The 15040-nt window shown below is 37.2% G+C and overlaps 1 protein-coding gene across 35 annotated transcripts in view; it reads left to right on the plus strand.

Moving 5' to 3' along the window:
- MADD (MAP kinase activating death domain) overlaps positions 1-8816 on the plus strand; it is a 72001-nt gene extending 63185 nt beyond the window's left edge. For 20 of the 35 annotated variants that reach the window (XM_048305490.1, XM_048305501.1, XM_048305498.1 and 17 more), the window contains 4 exons: positions 573-581; positions 833-902; positions 5822-5868; positions 7329-8816. In XM_048305490.1, the coding sequence (XP_048161447.1) occupies positions 573-581; positions 833-902; positions 5822-5868; positions 7329-7436 (234 nt within the window). In that variant the 3' untranslated portion in view covers positions 7437-8816. The remainder of the gene's footprint in view (positions 1-572; positions 582-832; positions 903-5821; positions 5869-7328) is intronic. The other 15 variants (XM_048305492.1, XM_048305505.1, XM_048305508.1 and 12 more) reach the window with 2 other exon arrangements.
- Positions 8817-15040: the final 6224 nt, after the last annotated feature.

Below are 15040 nucleotides of genomic sequence, written 5' to 3' on the forward strand. Positions count from 1 at the left end.
TTGGGGTTCATGTATGTAAAACATGAGTTTAAGGCAGGTTTGTTTTCTAAATGACTTGCTCAACTGGCAGAGCCATATGTGAAGTGAGCAAACCATAGAGAAGAGTTCAAACTCTCCTATCCTGCTTAAAGCAGAAAACTGGTACTGACTGTTAAAAGGCGATGGTTCCAAGAGTAACTCTGAAGATTGTGTGTGATAAACTCTAGTAAAGTCTTACATGGCAGAACTGTCAGGGAGGAGAAAGGTTAGTGGTTCCTCATTGGATTCAATTTGACTACTGGATAGGTTTAGGAGGATCAGTATCAGGGTGGGAAGTATAGTGCCCCTTACCTGCCCTCTGTGCTGGAGGAGGATGCATGGAGGGGCAGAAACTACCTGGGATGGATCAGAGGCTACAAACAGTGCCAAATTTGGGAGCCAGCTTTATTCTCGTCCCCCTCTTTTGCTGTATTTCAGGTGTGTTGGTATTCTTTTTGCAATAACTCATTTGAGTGCCTGAAGGGGTAGCAATGTTGGATATGTCAGAGTTACTAACTCCTTCGTTTCTCTTCCATGCTTTCTCCTCCTGCAAGGAGCGGAAGGTACTTCATCTTCTGCTGTCTTCGCTTCTTAGCACTTTTAAGTTTTTTGTTGATTTCTAGCATTGTGGCAAGTTTGTCTTCTGAATATTTATTTCACCCTTTATTATATATTAAACTGTAAATGAACTGGTAGTGTATGCTATAAAACTTCAGGTTGTATCTGTTGTGATGATGTTTTTGTTTAATTTTGATTTTTGGTTTAAAAAAAACCCCAAACTAATTTTATGTTACTTTTCCTCCTGTTTTTGTAGGTTTTCATAGAGCTGAATCACATTAAAAAGTGCAATACTGTGCGAGGAGTCTTTGTCCTGGAGGAATTTGGTAATTACATTATTTTGATATTAGGTCTGTACTCACATGGCAGTAACTCAAATTTCCAGTCTTCAGATTCAGAGTTGCACTGCAATTTCGAAGATGGGAGAGAATGTAGATTGCATATAAGAAGTTGCCTGAGAGATGGGTGACTTTACATAAAAATTTGCACATTAATTTTTATCATGTTAAGATTTGTTACCTAGGTGCTTTTTGTTATCAGATAGAGAAAATTTCCTGAGTCTTCTGAAACAAACAAAAACCAGACGTGGATGTGTGTATAAATTTTCTTTGGTATGTTCCTTTTTCATCTGAGAAACCACATTTTTTTAGGGAGGTTTTAAAGTTGATCTTTATCAACACACCATGCTTTCATGAAAAAGAATTACTGTTAATTGCAAAGCTTTCTTTTTGCTCTAGGTGTATTTTAAATTTTGTTGAATGGAGCAGAGGCTGTTTTGTCAGGTTGTACTTTATTTATCCTGTGATTTTTGTTTAAGAGCGTGAGTGGAAAAGTAAAGGTTAAAGAGAACAGAGAGTTTGTGCTATTTTGGTCAGTTATTGCTGCTGCATATCTGCCTACACCGGAGTCTGGGCAAAATTCAGGTTCCTCTTCAGTGTTAGTGTCAGTCACAATATTCTTAACTAGGGTCTGAAAAACATGAGTGACTTCAGATGCAGCTCTCTGCAAGGGTGATCCACATAACTTCTCTTGAAATCCAGATTTATTCTTCCAGCCATCTTTGAGACATTTGTTTAGATCTTAGGAGTATGTATGAAACATATAAAAGGAAGTTAAAATTGACAACATGCCATAGTATATCATCAGCATACATACTTTGGCCATTAAGCAAAATCTGAATCAGCAGCTCCCATTACCAAGACTGTCATTGTTCTTTGGTACTGTGGATAGAATGTTCTGGCTGAGGGATTCTTCCGTAAATTATAGAAGACCATTAATACGAGATTTCTGAAATTAATGTCTTTGTCCATGACAGTGTATTGTCTCCTCTGGGTGACACAAAGTTCTAAGTGATAAAACCCTTCTGACTGTTGCAGTTTTCTTGTTGTCTACTGTAAATCTCACAGGTGTTTCAGATTTGAATGTGTGAGCAATTTTTTCCCAATTTTTTGAAAATGTTGTTCGTAGTTCAAATGATCAGATATGTATATTTAAACCAGGAAAATTTTCTAATAGTTTAGATGTTCATAAGTTCTGTTCAATTTGTATTCCTTTGATACCATGTTTTCACGCTGATGGGCGTGATTTATTTTACTACTTGCAGAAATTTCTTAAGTCAGTAAAAGATTATTGATGGGTTTACAAAGACGAGAATTCAGAAGTCATAAAATCAGCTTAAAGAATGGCTTCAGCTTCTGAAATCTTTAACTGAGAAGAAATTACTTGGATCAGGAATTAATTTTGGATCTTTTTTTTAAGTTTTCGTGCAAAGTACTTCTTTTAATAGTTTGTTTACATTGCATAAGAAGAAAGACAGTGTTTGATTTGGTTATTTCTAGTTAATTTGGTCACTCTGTAACACAGCATTTAGCCCCTAAGTAATGTCTGTAATAAATGTAAGAAAAAGTACTTCTTTTTTTTACAAAATACTTCGTAATCAAGGGTCTATTGCAAAAGCTAGAATTGTCATATGGAACTTATAAAAGGGTAATTTTGAGAAGTAATTAAAAATAAACTGGGAGTTGAAATCTACAAGCAAAAACTGAGAAATTAAACCACTTGAGTTAAAAATATCCTCTCTCATAAAATAGAGGTCACAGACAAGAACCAGTTTAGATGTACCAAATGAGATTGACAATTTGCCCATCCAGCTAATACAGAGAAAGAAAAAAGAAAGGAGGATGTTGCAGGAGGATGAGCTAACTTTTCTTCTTATGCAGAGATTAGAGTCTAGCTCAGAGCTGTTTTTTTGAATTGTAAAGGTGAGAAGATCTGACAATCTGTCCTGTTTAAGATAAATTAACATGTTTGGTAGTAGTAGACTAAAGGCATTCAGCAAAAACTTGCTTGGACTTCTTAAGAATGAAGTTATTTAGCCGTGTTAAACATTGTGAACCTTGCCATCAGATTTATTATAGTAGGAGCATACTGAAGTAGTAGATGCTCTTAGAAAGGTAGTGTCTGGTAAGTGTGCATACTCCAATCTGATGAAAAATACTTCAATGCAAGATTTTGCTTTTACCAAGCATGTGTGCTCCAAATTAGTGATAGCACAGCAGGAAAATGCTTGTTTGTGTTAATGCTGGGTTTAGATGGCAGCATCACAGTCGGACTTGTGGTTTCAGAGCAGGATGCAAGCAGAAGTTCAGGAATTGTGTCCCACAAATGAAAGTGTAAATTTAAGTAAGTGAGGAAATGTAAGGTTCTTCCCTCTGGAATTTGAGTTACTGCTGTGTACATGTGCTTTACTTTCTTGTGGCCCCTTCACCGCTGCTGCTATGAAAACCTTCATTCTCCAGCAGGTAAAGTGATGTCGCCTAAACTCATTTTGTGGTAGCACCATATTTTTGTTTACAGGTCCAAAAGCTGCAGGATGGTGCTTAATAATTCACTCCCTTCATCCACTCAGTTCAAGAGCATCAGGAATAACTTTTAATGTTAGAAGAAAGGTGCTAATATCTCAGTTTGAGGCTTGAATCTTTGAAGGCTTTGGTCTTTTCTTTGGGGTTTTTTTCTTGTTGTGGTGGGGGTGGGGTTTTTTTGGCTTTTTTTTCTTTTTAATTTTTTTTTTTTTTGGTGGGAAGGCAATTTCTTTCTTCCTTTCTTCTTTTTTCTTTGTATTCTGCAGTGGTAGTGCTTTGACTTCTGTGTGTGTAAATGCAAACCCACTCTTCTTAATCTTCCTAACTCAGTCCTCTCAGGAGAATTTTCTGCATTCGAAGGACTGTGAAGGAGTACTTTAAGTAAAGACAAGGCAACTTACTGTGAAGTGGAGAGACAGTACCTTCTTGCCTAGCTGCTCTCCTGTTCCCTTTCTTCCTATTCTCAGTTATGATACAGGACTTTACAGCTTCCCTTCTCTCCTTCCCTCATGGCACAAGGTCCTTACAGCTTTCCCTTCCTGCTTTTTGAAGAGTATATGAACAGTTGTATGTTATCCAGTGGGCAGTGAGACTTACACAGCTGTAAAAGTCCTACCCTATTTGGCTGTGCACCAGCCTCACTCCCCCACCTTTATCCCCTGGTGACATGGAGTTAATTTGGAACATCTGGTGCCAACGGGTAAGGTAGCTTGGATGTGCACCTCCTTTTATCTCCCCAGCTTTAGTCTCTGGTATCACTGGGGCAGTGCAGCCTGGGTATGCACTTCCCTTGTTTCTCAGCCCTTAATGCAACTGCCAACTCCAAGGAGAGTGAGAGTTGAAAAATAAAACAAAAGTATAACATTACTTTTTACCATCAGATTCTGTACTTCTCAATAGATTTTTTTCAAGAATGACAGTACCATGACCTAGAAGAATTAGTAGGTACTGGTTTACATTTTGAGAACTTTCTCAAACCCAGTCTGCACTGCCTACTCTTGGCCCCTTAAGAGTGTGATCCGTCTCCCTCTCCAGCGTTTAGCTGTGTCATATCATAGTTGAAGAGATGACATCTGCATGGATAGGTTTTGTTGTGGACTTTTCCTGGTTCTTCATACTGAACTCATCTGCCTCTGTTTCTTTTCTTGTCACTAGTACTATGTGTAATAAAACATTTATCCTACCTCTATGAACTTGGAATAATTTGGTTTTGCATAATTTCTGTACTGCTTCTTCTAAATTCTTTTGTTGTGACACAGAAATTTCATGGCAAATTCCAGCTCTTCTGGAATGGAAGTATTCAGAGCTGGTCATGGTATTCCCCTGATCTTAACATTTTAAATTTGCCAGTTGTATGTTCTAGTGTGGTCTTTGTTTTCTTCTGGTGATTTCCCATGGTATCTGTTCACAACATATGCAGACCAAGTACGGGCCAAAGGCACAGCTCAGATGCACTGCACACAAATGGGATGGTTACAGTTTGCTTTTTTATGCATTCCACAATGAGAATAAAAGACAAATTTCCTTTAGCTATACGCCAGTTTTCTTTCTATCAGTTTGAGGCAGTGCAAGGGAACAAGGTCAGATTTTCTGGATAAGAGATTTTTTTCATCAGTGCCCTAATCCTCTTTTTATATAAAGATTTTCATAAACCAGTCAGCCTGATATTTTAGGAATGTGTGTCACTGAACTCAGCATTTTATTTTAAGGCAACTCATTCAAAAACTATTAATGTTTTCAGTGTCAAGTAAATACCATCACACACATCCTATACAGGAGAAAGAATATCTTGAGAAACTTAAAATAGAGCTGGAAAACAGTCTTCCAGTTAAGAAAATTTTCCCCCTCAGCTCCATTTTTTTTTCCCCCAGGATTTCACTAGCTTACTATACAGTGTCCAACAGTTCTTTTGAGATCTGTTATTCAGCAGAGAAGGATTCAAACATCTCAAGGATAAAATCTTTGGGACTCATACAGTGACAAATTCCTCTGGAATTTTTGGGTTATGTTTTATTGTAGTAGACATTAGGCATATTTTGTCATTAAGCTTATTTTTTCATTATTTTTACTGTCCAGCAGGAATATGAGAAAAGCCAGAGTCTCTAAGAACCATCAAATATCTGCTGTGCCAAACAGAGGCAATGAAAATTTTTGCCAGCTTGAGTAATTTATTATGACATTACCAGTATCTTCCAAAGATATATATAATGTAAATGAAAAGAAGTAAAAGTATGTAGAAGTGAGGGATAGTGAGGTGCCCTGTACCTGCACCTGCTGTCTGTCTGCATCCCTTCCCTTTCCCATGGGAACGTTGTGCTATTTCTTTCCCATTTGCCTCTCGTTTTTTGAACTTTTTGTTTTGTCTCTTGCCCGTCCGGTTTTAGTTCCTGAAACTAAAGAAGTGGTGAGCCACAAGTACAAGACGCCAATGGTGAGTCAACTGTGATGCCTCTGGTGGTTCTCTAGAGGATGTATCTTTAAAATTTCATGTGGAGAAAAGAATTACATTGAGACTGCAGGATTTGCAGTGAAACACCAGCTGCTCTTCATGATGTTTTCATTAGGGGGAGACAACAAGACTCAGTGATTGTTGTATCTATGAAATTAGAGGAACTCCCCCGTAGTGCAGAAAGCACTGTCTCCTTTTTTAAGACAGATATAGATGCAAGGTAGCCAATTTGGCATTGAACTTTAACACAGTAAGAACTGGTGAAACTGTTAATTTTAAGACAGTGCAGAACACAGTCCTTAATCCATAGAACCGATGGAAAGGGAAACTACTTCCTAGGAATGATTGTTAACAGTTTACGAAAAATTCCCATTCCCTCAGGAGCAATGAGTTGTGAGAGAACAGTGAAAGTACTGATTCTTGCTGTATTGGTGGGTTCTTGTTGTGGTTTAATGTTCAGTTTTTATAACATTTTTGTGAACAGCAGCAGTTGATAATGATACTTAGCACTTTCATACATGATCAGGCTTATGTGCATTTATGAGGAAGAAATAGAAACCAATGATTATCATCAGAACTGAAATTTCTTCACTTTATGTCTGAAGCGCAGTGTGCACATTTGGTGATTTCATGGAAACTCAGTCCTTCAAGAGAAGAGAGAGCAGAATTATTTGAAGAAGCTGGAAATGTTTTAGAACTAAATGCTTTAGAATTTATGTAGTTTAAGAAGTAAATAGCTGTATCTGTTAGTAAGAGAAGCCAGTTTAATGGAAAAAAAATATTTTATGGACGTGTTTTAGCTTGTACTGTAATACAGCAAAACATGTTGTTATGCTTATTACCTTTACAAAAATTTTAGATGTTAGTTTACAGGATAAGAATTAGCTGTTAGTTTACAGGACAGAATAGCTGTTAATAGAACTATTATATTAATTAAGTCTAAGTCTTACCTTCACTGAATTGTGCTGCCAGTCACATGGTAAAAGAGGATTTTTGGTTAAATAATAGCACAGGAATCAGTTAAATAATTGTAAAACTTGGTAGTGCTATGTGAAACACTCTCTTTAGTTAACTCATTCAACCCCTTCCAGAAAATGTCTTGTAATTTCATACAACAGACCAAAAGCAAATATGCAGAATGATTCTTCTAACGCCAGCTGGCTAACTTCCTATCTTAGCATAGAAAAATTCTATTCTTAAAAATTATTAAATCATACTGTTAAGCAACTAATGCTTTTATCCCAAAGGAAATTTTTAGTTTGTCATATGGCTCTTCTTCTCTATCCATCTTAGAAGGTGGTAGGGGACACATTTTCCTGATTTTGTCTCTAGCCAGAGTAGTTGTCCCATGAAGGAAGACATGCAGGAAAATACAAATGTACAGTGGATTTTGTAAAACACTTAATCTGAATTTCAGTATCTCTTTTTCTAAATTCTTGTAGGCTCATGAGATCTGCTACTCCGTGCTGTGTCTCTTCTCTTATGTGGCTGCAATTCGTGGAAAAGAGGCAGAAAACAAAAGCAAACCACCTCGACCAGTTTCCAGTTGATCATGATATTTGGAGATACCTACCCTTTGGCACACTGATATGCAGTACTCCCAGTTTTACTGCAGTTACTGGAGCTCACTTTCTGTCTTTTATGAGAACTTGACTATTTATGTATGACCCTGCAAGTCTTTCCCCATAGAAAAACCTAAGCCTTCCCTGTTCAGTCTCCTTCTGAATTCATCCTTAATGGAGTTTTAAAATGAGCTTTTAATCAGATGGTTTTGAGCATCTGCATCTAGCTTTGAGTGACTTACTCTGGACATTCCTTTGGAATTCCTTTTTGTTCAGATGACTACCAGCTTGAGTTCGGTTGTTTTCTGTTCTAGTGATACGTGTTACAATTTAATCACTTTACAACTGCAGGCTTCTGCTTTCAGATTCTCTGGTATGTGCACAGTGGAAGCAGTCTGGTCCTGTATGTTGTTTCAATGTTGTGTTTTTGTTGTTTTCCTTCTGTGTTGTTTATTTTTAATTACCAACACGGAGTTCTTGTCACATAGCTCTACAGTCCCTTTTGGTAGAGATGAACAATTTAGCTGTCATAGTCTAAAAGTATCATGTGACAGTTGAAGTTTGGTTATTTAATTGGTCCATCTGTGGAGATGACTGCTTCCCAAGTGGGAAAAGAAGTGGAGAGAGAAACTTTGAAGGTAGTATGGTGTGAAAAACCTCAACACTTCATGGGTTGTGTGGATTTTCAAATGGGAGTTTAGGTAGTGTTTGTAGCTACCCCAGCAGTAGTTAACAGATGCAAATAAGCACTCTTTACAGCAGTGAATCACAGGGATTAGAAAATGAATAAGGCAGTATAAAACTTGGAAACATTATTGGCAGAAGCACTGTACAGAAATCTGCAGAACATGTTCAGAAGCCCAGAGGATTTTGCTGTCTCCAAATTTTTTAAGCTATTGCTTTTTATTTTTTTTTCAATTTGTACCTGTATATGAAGGGATCCTGAAAATATTGTGTTCATGTGTAATGAAACTCACATAGTTAAAACTATCCATCACATTCCTTATTTTAAATAGGCTGGATATGAATGGGTTTTTTTGCATCCTATTTTCATTCTTGAACTGTAGTGCACTTGTCTGGAAAGCTCTTAGGATGCTGGAAGGTGAGACTGTCTAGAGAAAATAATGTTACATGTAAAATACCAGGAGAAATTGCTCTGATACAAACTGATGTATTGTATGTTTTGACATAGAATTCTGACTAAATGCACCCAGGAGTAACCCTGTTTTGGCTTGGTCAGGGTATCTACCATTTTAAATGGAATATATTAGTATGGGTGAGGATGATGTAAATATTACAGTATCACATCTATTTATAGAAACTGTACAGCTCTCTGAAAGTGAAAATAAAATGTCATTCAACCAGCAACAGTTTTCATCCTCCTGTGCTTTTCTATTATGTGTTATTGTAAAACAAATGTAATTACATACAGAATACATCATGCACGTACATGAAATAGGGGAAAAGAGAAGACTCTAAATTCACAATCTAAATTTCTTTTGACATAAGCAGTTTTAAATAATTTGGGGTTTTTTTTTCTTCTAACACAACATCTGTATCATTTGTCTTTAAAACAAAAGGGTTCAAAAAGCATGAACAGGGAGAACAGACATCTGAAATATGGAAATTTTTTTTGCATGCTTGCAAGTAGAAGTGGCATGTAAAGGATTTTTCATCCTTTTGTGGCATAAAAGCAAAACTGAAATTGGCAAATAATGAAATTAGCCTGGTTTGAATTATTTTTCTTTCTTTAATCTCTGAGACCATAAATTTTCTTATAGCAACATCTGAATTTTTAGCAGTTGCAGTTTTCTGCATACTACTGTATTTCAAGTACAGTTAAGACTGAAAGGACTTTGGTCTACAATAAAGGTTCAATTTATGCAGTGCTGTGTCCCACTCAGGTATACAATTTGAAGTGTTATTATGTTAGTAGGCCTGTTAACATAATCAAACAACTTAAAATTATAGGGGGAAGATTGTTAAATGCACAACATCATTTACTATGTACAGCTCCTTTTTAAGTTACATAAGCTGCTATTTGTTTTAGGCTGATGAGAAACTTCATTGCAGAATAAGACTTTTAAAGGACCTGATAATAAAAATGGCCCTCTGTCCCTTTTGATTGAATTTGTTTTGAAGAACAAGTGTGGCTAAATATAGTGCTTGCTGTTCCATGGCTGGGATGAGTTAGTAACAAGCTCAGCAACTGCACTGACACTGGGCTTCTGCTCTTTAGGTGAGAGCAACTGACTTGGCTTCAAAATTGAAGACATTTTTAAAGTATATAAAATCTTTCTCATACTTGATATTGGGGGTGTAGCATATTCATCTGAGCCCAAGGTATGCTGTGCAGGGTTTCCACCACTAAATGCCGAGTGCTGCTCTCTGGATAACAAATGTAAATGCAAGTTGGATTTCAAATTGGTACAAAAGCGTAAGTCTTTCGGAATACAGTCTTCCATCCCTTCCACTCCATCATTCTAAAGCACTAAGAGGTAGATAAACTTTATTTTGGAGGAAAAAAATAGTTACAGTGATTTGCAAATGTTTTTAGTTATGTCCCACTCATTTTGATATTTAGGTAACAGTTCCTTGGCAACAGTTAAGAACTTAGAGGCCTCTAAAACTTCCAGAACCAAATGGAAAGCTAACTGAGACTAATTGGTAACTATAAATAGTGCTAGAAGTTTTTTAACAGAGAAAGAATAATTCCTGCGTTTTTACCACTAGGAGGAGCCCGTGTCTTAGTTTTTAAGATTGCAAAATTGCAACCTTTTTATTTTAACGCTTGTGTTATTTCCAAGGCACTTACACAAATGTGACCCAGAACATAAACTTGCCTTAAATCTTCCTTATGGCTGAACAGGTTTCTTTTTCTGCTTGTTTGTGGAAGTTGGTTTTCAAAATGATGACTTTAAGTGTTCTCTGCAAATACTGGAATTCGTGAGTAGTCTTCCTGGCAGTTTTCAAAGTGGAACCTAAGTTACTAATTTATCTCTATTTTGGTTATCAGATCTTCACTGTGATGTTCCAAAAATGCCCTTGTTTTATTTGTGAATGCAGTGTCCACTTCTAATATGAGTGGGTCCACATTTTAAAGGTTATAAGTTTAAGCATCAGTGAGTGTCACAACACTGGTACTTACTAAGTCATATTTGTTAAAGATACATCTGAAAAAAGCTTTTTGAAGGTCTGTTGAAGGAAAGAGTTCATTACTTTAAGAAAATTGTTGTACAAATTTCCTACACCCTGATTCCTAACTTCAGATAACCCCTACCCTCCTATTTTAACACTTTCAGGATAGCAGAGTAAGATGAAATATTCATCTGGGTATTTAAAAGCTAAATTGCTAGTAAATATAAGTCATTAAGAACTGTAATTCCAACTAAAGTTCTAGCTTAGTAATCAAAGTGGATGGGAAAATTGGCTGTGATTATAAGCCTTAGGAATCTTTATGTTGCAAAAATATTGAAGGTATTTCTAGAATGATGCTGCTTATGCCAGAAGAGGGCTTTTGGCTCACAGAGTGTGTTTCTAATAAGGATGCAGTTGTCTGCAATGGGAAGAAATCAGCTGCTTGCCCCAGTGTCAGGCATAGGCTCCTGTTACCACTGAATTCAGAATTGGGCAGAAAATAGAAGCCAAGCTTCTCACAAAGAGCAGTATTTACATCCCGGTTCCCCTTGATTGCCAAAGGGATGAAAGTCAGATGATGTTGCCTCTGAGGCAAGATCTTCCTTCTGGGAGAGAAATGGTTTCTGCTTGACTCTGTCTCCAGTGGTATTTACAAACTCCAAGTCATTGCTCTTAGACAAGGCATGTGTTCATGAAACGAAACATCTCTGAGCTCCAGAAGTGGGAATTGGGACCGAGAAGCAACAGCTTTGTGTAAAGCACCTTGCCATACAAAAGGCAGTGCCAAAAAGCTGCTTGCTGTTCCAGAAGTCACAATTCAGCCAGAGGCATCTGCTTGTCACAAGGGCAGGACATTCCCAGGCAGCTGAGTGGTGATTTTGCCAGTGCTGATGGTTAAGGCTTCGCACAGAGCCCTAACCTGTGATGCCCTTGGGAGATGTTCAGTGTGAGCAATAGCTTTGAGATTCCACAGCCATTCCCAGTGTGGCTGTTTCACTAAAATAGTAGAAATGTGATGAAGTTTGAAGTTATAGTGGGTATGGGACCCCTCCTTCCAGCACTGTTTCTGAAGGTTTAAATTGATGTTGGTGACAAGGGAGGTTTGAGTGCAGTTGAGTACATGCCAGGTTTAGAGAGGACCTCTTTCAGGCAGGTACTGTACTCAGATACGGTAAAAATGAGCTCAGTGTTTATACCAAGGTTAGTAAAATCCTAAGTTAACTTTCTGTTTACAGGTGTACAGTGTTTTGAAACTTCTGCACCATAGTTGTTCTAGCATTGATTGATTTTGTTTTAAAGCATCAGTCCAACAAAGAAACATGTATATGTCAGCCAAGGGCAAGCAGTCCTGCTTCTATTTGCAACAGTTACTATAGTGATAAACGTGATTTAGGAACCTACATAGAAATAGAAATCTCCATCTCCCAAAGTAGCTCTATATAAAAAGGAACAAACAGTGGCAGGAAAAACACCAGTAAAACTCTAAATAGTTTCTTCCTTCGAGTATATGAAAACTCTGGTTCTGTATTTTCATTCTTTCCACTCATTTTTGCCTTTTCAGTTTCTCTTATTAACCCCAGTGAGTACCAGTCTATCCATAGGGCTCTGGCTCTCAAAGCACTCTCCTCTTTTACAAGTTGCCCTGCTTGGATTCCTCGCCCTTTCCTCACACATCCTTGGCCTATCCTCTCTTCAGCCAGTCAGGCTCAGCTCTGCACCTCAGTTTCCCGTCAGATCATCTCCATCTGTTTCCCTCTGTAGGATATTTCATACATTCTTCTTGCCTCCATGACCATCATCATCTCCCAGCCTCTTTGCCCAAGCAGCTCAGACTTAGGCTCTTCCCTGCACCTGCTCAACCAGTCTCTTCTCCTTTCCAGCTTCCTGTCACAGTCTCTCATTCCTCTCTCCTGTTCTTACCAAGTGCTCTGTCATCTTCTTTCATTCTCAGCCTTACTCCACGTTTCCTCCCCTTGCATTTAAATCAAGTTATTTTTGGTAGAGTGCTGAAGAGTGCTACAGAGGGAAGGGAAAAGGTTTCCAGTCTTAGTGCTGCTGTTCTGTGATAGCTCCCAGCAGCAGCTCTTCCCTACACTCCTTGTTAGAAATGGTTCAACTATTTAATCTGATATTAAAAATAAATAAATTTGTCTAAACCAGATTTGTAACCTAACAAATTTCATAAATTTTTAAAGTATTTCAGTACTGTAGGAAACAGAAATGATAAAAGCAAATACCATACTTTGTAAATACACAATCCTGTTATCTCCCTTATACCAGTGAGGAAGAACAAGTCCCATTTTCAGGCAGAAATTTTTGAGGACTTTCCTATGATCAAAATCTACTGTACTTGGGGTTTTCTTTTCAGGCAGCATATACAATGAACTAACCTACAAAGCAGAAGAGAAGCTTGGATTTTTTGGCCATTTTTTTCCTGGTATATGAAAACTGTAAGTAAATAAGAACAAAAGCGTATTTGAGAGTTATATTGATACTTAGTCTTTTTGTGATCATAATTTCCTGGAACAGATCTGGATTACTGGGGCAATTATAAGCATTATTAGCATTACAACAGATACCAAGGAAATGCAGCCTTACTGAAGGTTAAATTGTATTCATCCACAATCTGGGTTCATGTATTTGGGTCCCACAATTTATACTTCCAAGCAAAACAGTGGAAACTATGTATGATATTGTTTATGTTTGCTAAGTAAATTATAAAGAGCACAAAATCATGTTCCGACTATTATCCAGTGTTAAGAGGAAAAAGGGAGCACACTTGCCACTTCTTTTTATTTCACATTGGCATGTCCACTGATACTTTATATATTTTAGATTAGTCACTTTTTTAGATTACTTGTCTTTGGTACAGCTGTCCTAATACACAATTATACCTGAAATGTGTTCATAACTATGACAGTTATCTGTGCTTTCAGGGCTGCTTATTGCCAACATTTCTGTCTGGCACAGAAAGCAGATGCTTGACTATTTTTTCCATATCTGGATCTAGTAAGTGAGGCTGTCATTATCTGTTTCTTTTAAACTCTCACCAGTTCAGGCTGTTTAAGATGTGTTGCTTATGCAGACTGCTGTGGGGACCCTGCCCAATGACAAGTAAAGGATATCTCTATGACAGCTTTTGTTTCTCTAAAATAGAGTTCTCTTCTTGGGAAGCGCTTGAAAGGTATCAGTGGGGCTATTTTTGATCTCAGCAGACTGTTCCTATAAAATTTGTTTGTAAGGAGACAGGAACAGCTTGTAGTTATAAACCTGCTTCGAGACAACATGTTAGTGACAAACTTCTCTCCTAAAGACATACAAAGATTTTGTTTCAAAGTAATTCTGTGCTCAAAGCAACATAAATGACTTTTCTGATTTCCAGAAAAGTCTTTTCTCTTGCTGCTCTCATTTGAATGGCCATTGTATGATTAAATGAAGGAAAAAGTTCTTCCAACTAATATTTTCTTGTGTTTTAATTCATTCTACTCAATTGTAGATCTCTCTTGAAATAGCTAGAACAATAATCCTTGCTTATAAGGAATGAAACCTGCAGGTGAGATGTACTGAGGCTATCTTTAAATGTCTGGCATGCCCTGCATTGAAAATTTTTTAAAAATAATATATAGGAACCTCTTGACCTCTCACTGTAATTTTCAATGAGTAGAACTGAATTTTTATATATAATTTGATATAATAAGCCTAGAAAAATCTGAAAAGGTTGGTAAAGATAAGTGTTCACTGTTACAGAGAGAAAGAGGAAGATAATCTCAAGACAGGTGAGGCACTTTTCATAAACATTCTATTGGGACAATTTGAACTCAATCACTTTAATTTGCATTTCACCCCATTTTATCACGTAAGTATTGTAACTTAGGCAACAAAGCTGCTTAAGAATAATAGGATCATAGAACTGTTTGGGTTGGAAGGGATCTTTGAAGGTCATCTAGATCACCTAGGTCATCATCTGTATCATCAGCTTGTGCTAAAATCAGGTCATGCATTGACTGACATGATCATCTAAACCAAAACAAAAGGCTCAGAATTCAGAAGCTACTAAAAGGAGGCAAGATTTTTCCAAACATGCTCCTACTGAATGCAAGTAGTTTTCTCTGCTTTACACTCGTTTCTGCCTAACAGTAGAATGATCTTCCAAGCAATGGTTTATTAGCAAATATGTGAATGTGTGAAAATTTAGAACTCTTTCATTTTAGAATATTTCTATCTGCATAACTGCTAGCACACTGTCAGTTACAAGCATTGAGTGGTGAAATTAACCATAACTGGGATAGCTAAATAAAATGCTTTAGTACCTAATTGGTGACAACATACATTAATGGAAACATAGCTTCTTATTACACAGATTACACAGGTCACCCTTCCTTGGACACACAAATATTCACCTGCATTGTGGATGGTATAAAAATGTATTAGGAGTTGGCAGCCTTTCTGCAAGA

The sequence above is a fragment of the Corvus hawaiiensis genome, chromosome 6, assembly GCF_020740725.1.
Source record: "Corvus hawaiiensis isolate bCorHaw1 chromosome 6, bCorHaw1.pri.cur, whole genome shotgun sequence".
Classification (NCBI taxonomy): domain Eukaryota; kingdom Metazoa; phylum Chordata; class Aves; order Passeriformes; family Corvidae; genus Corvus; species Corvus hawaiiensis.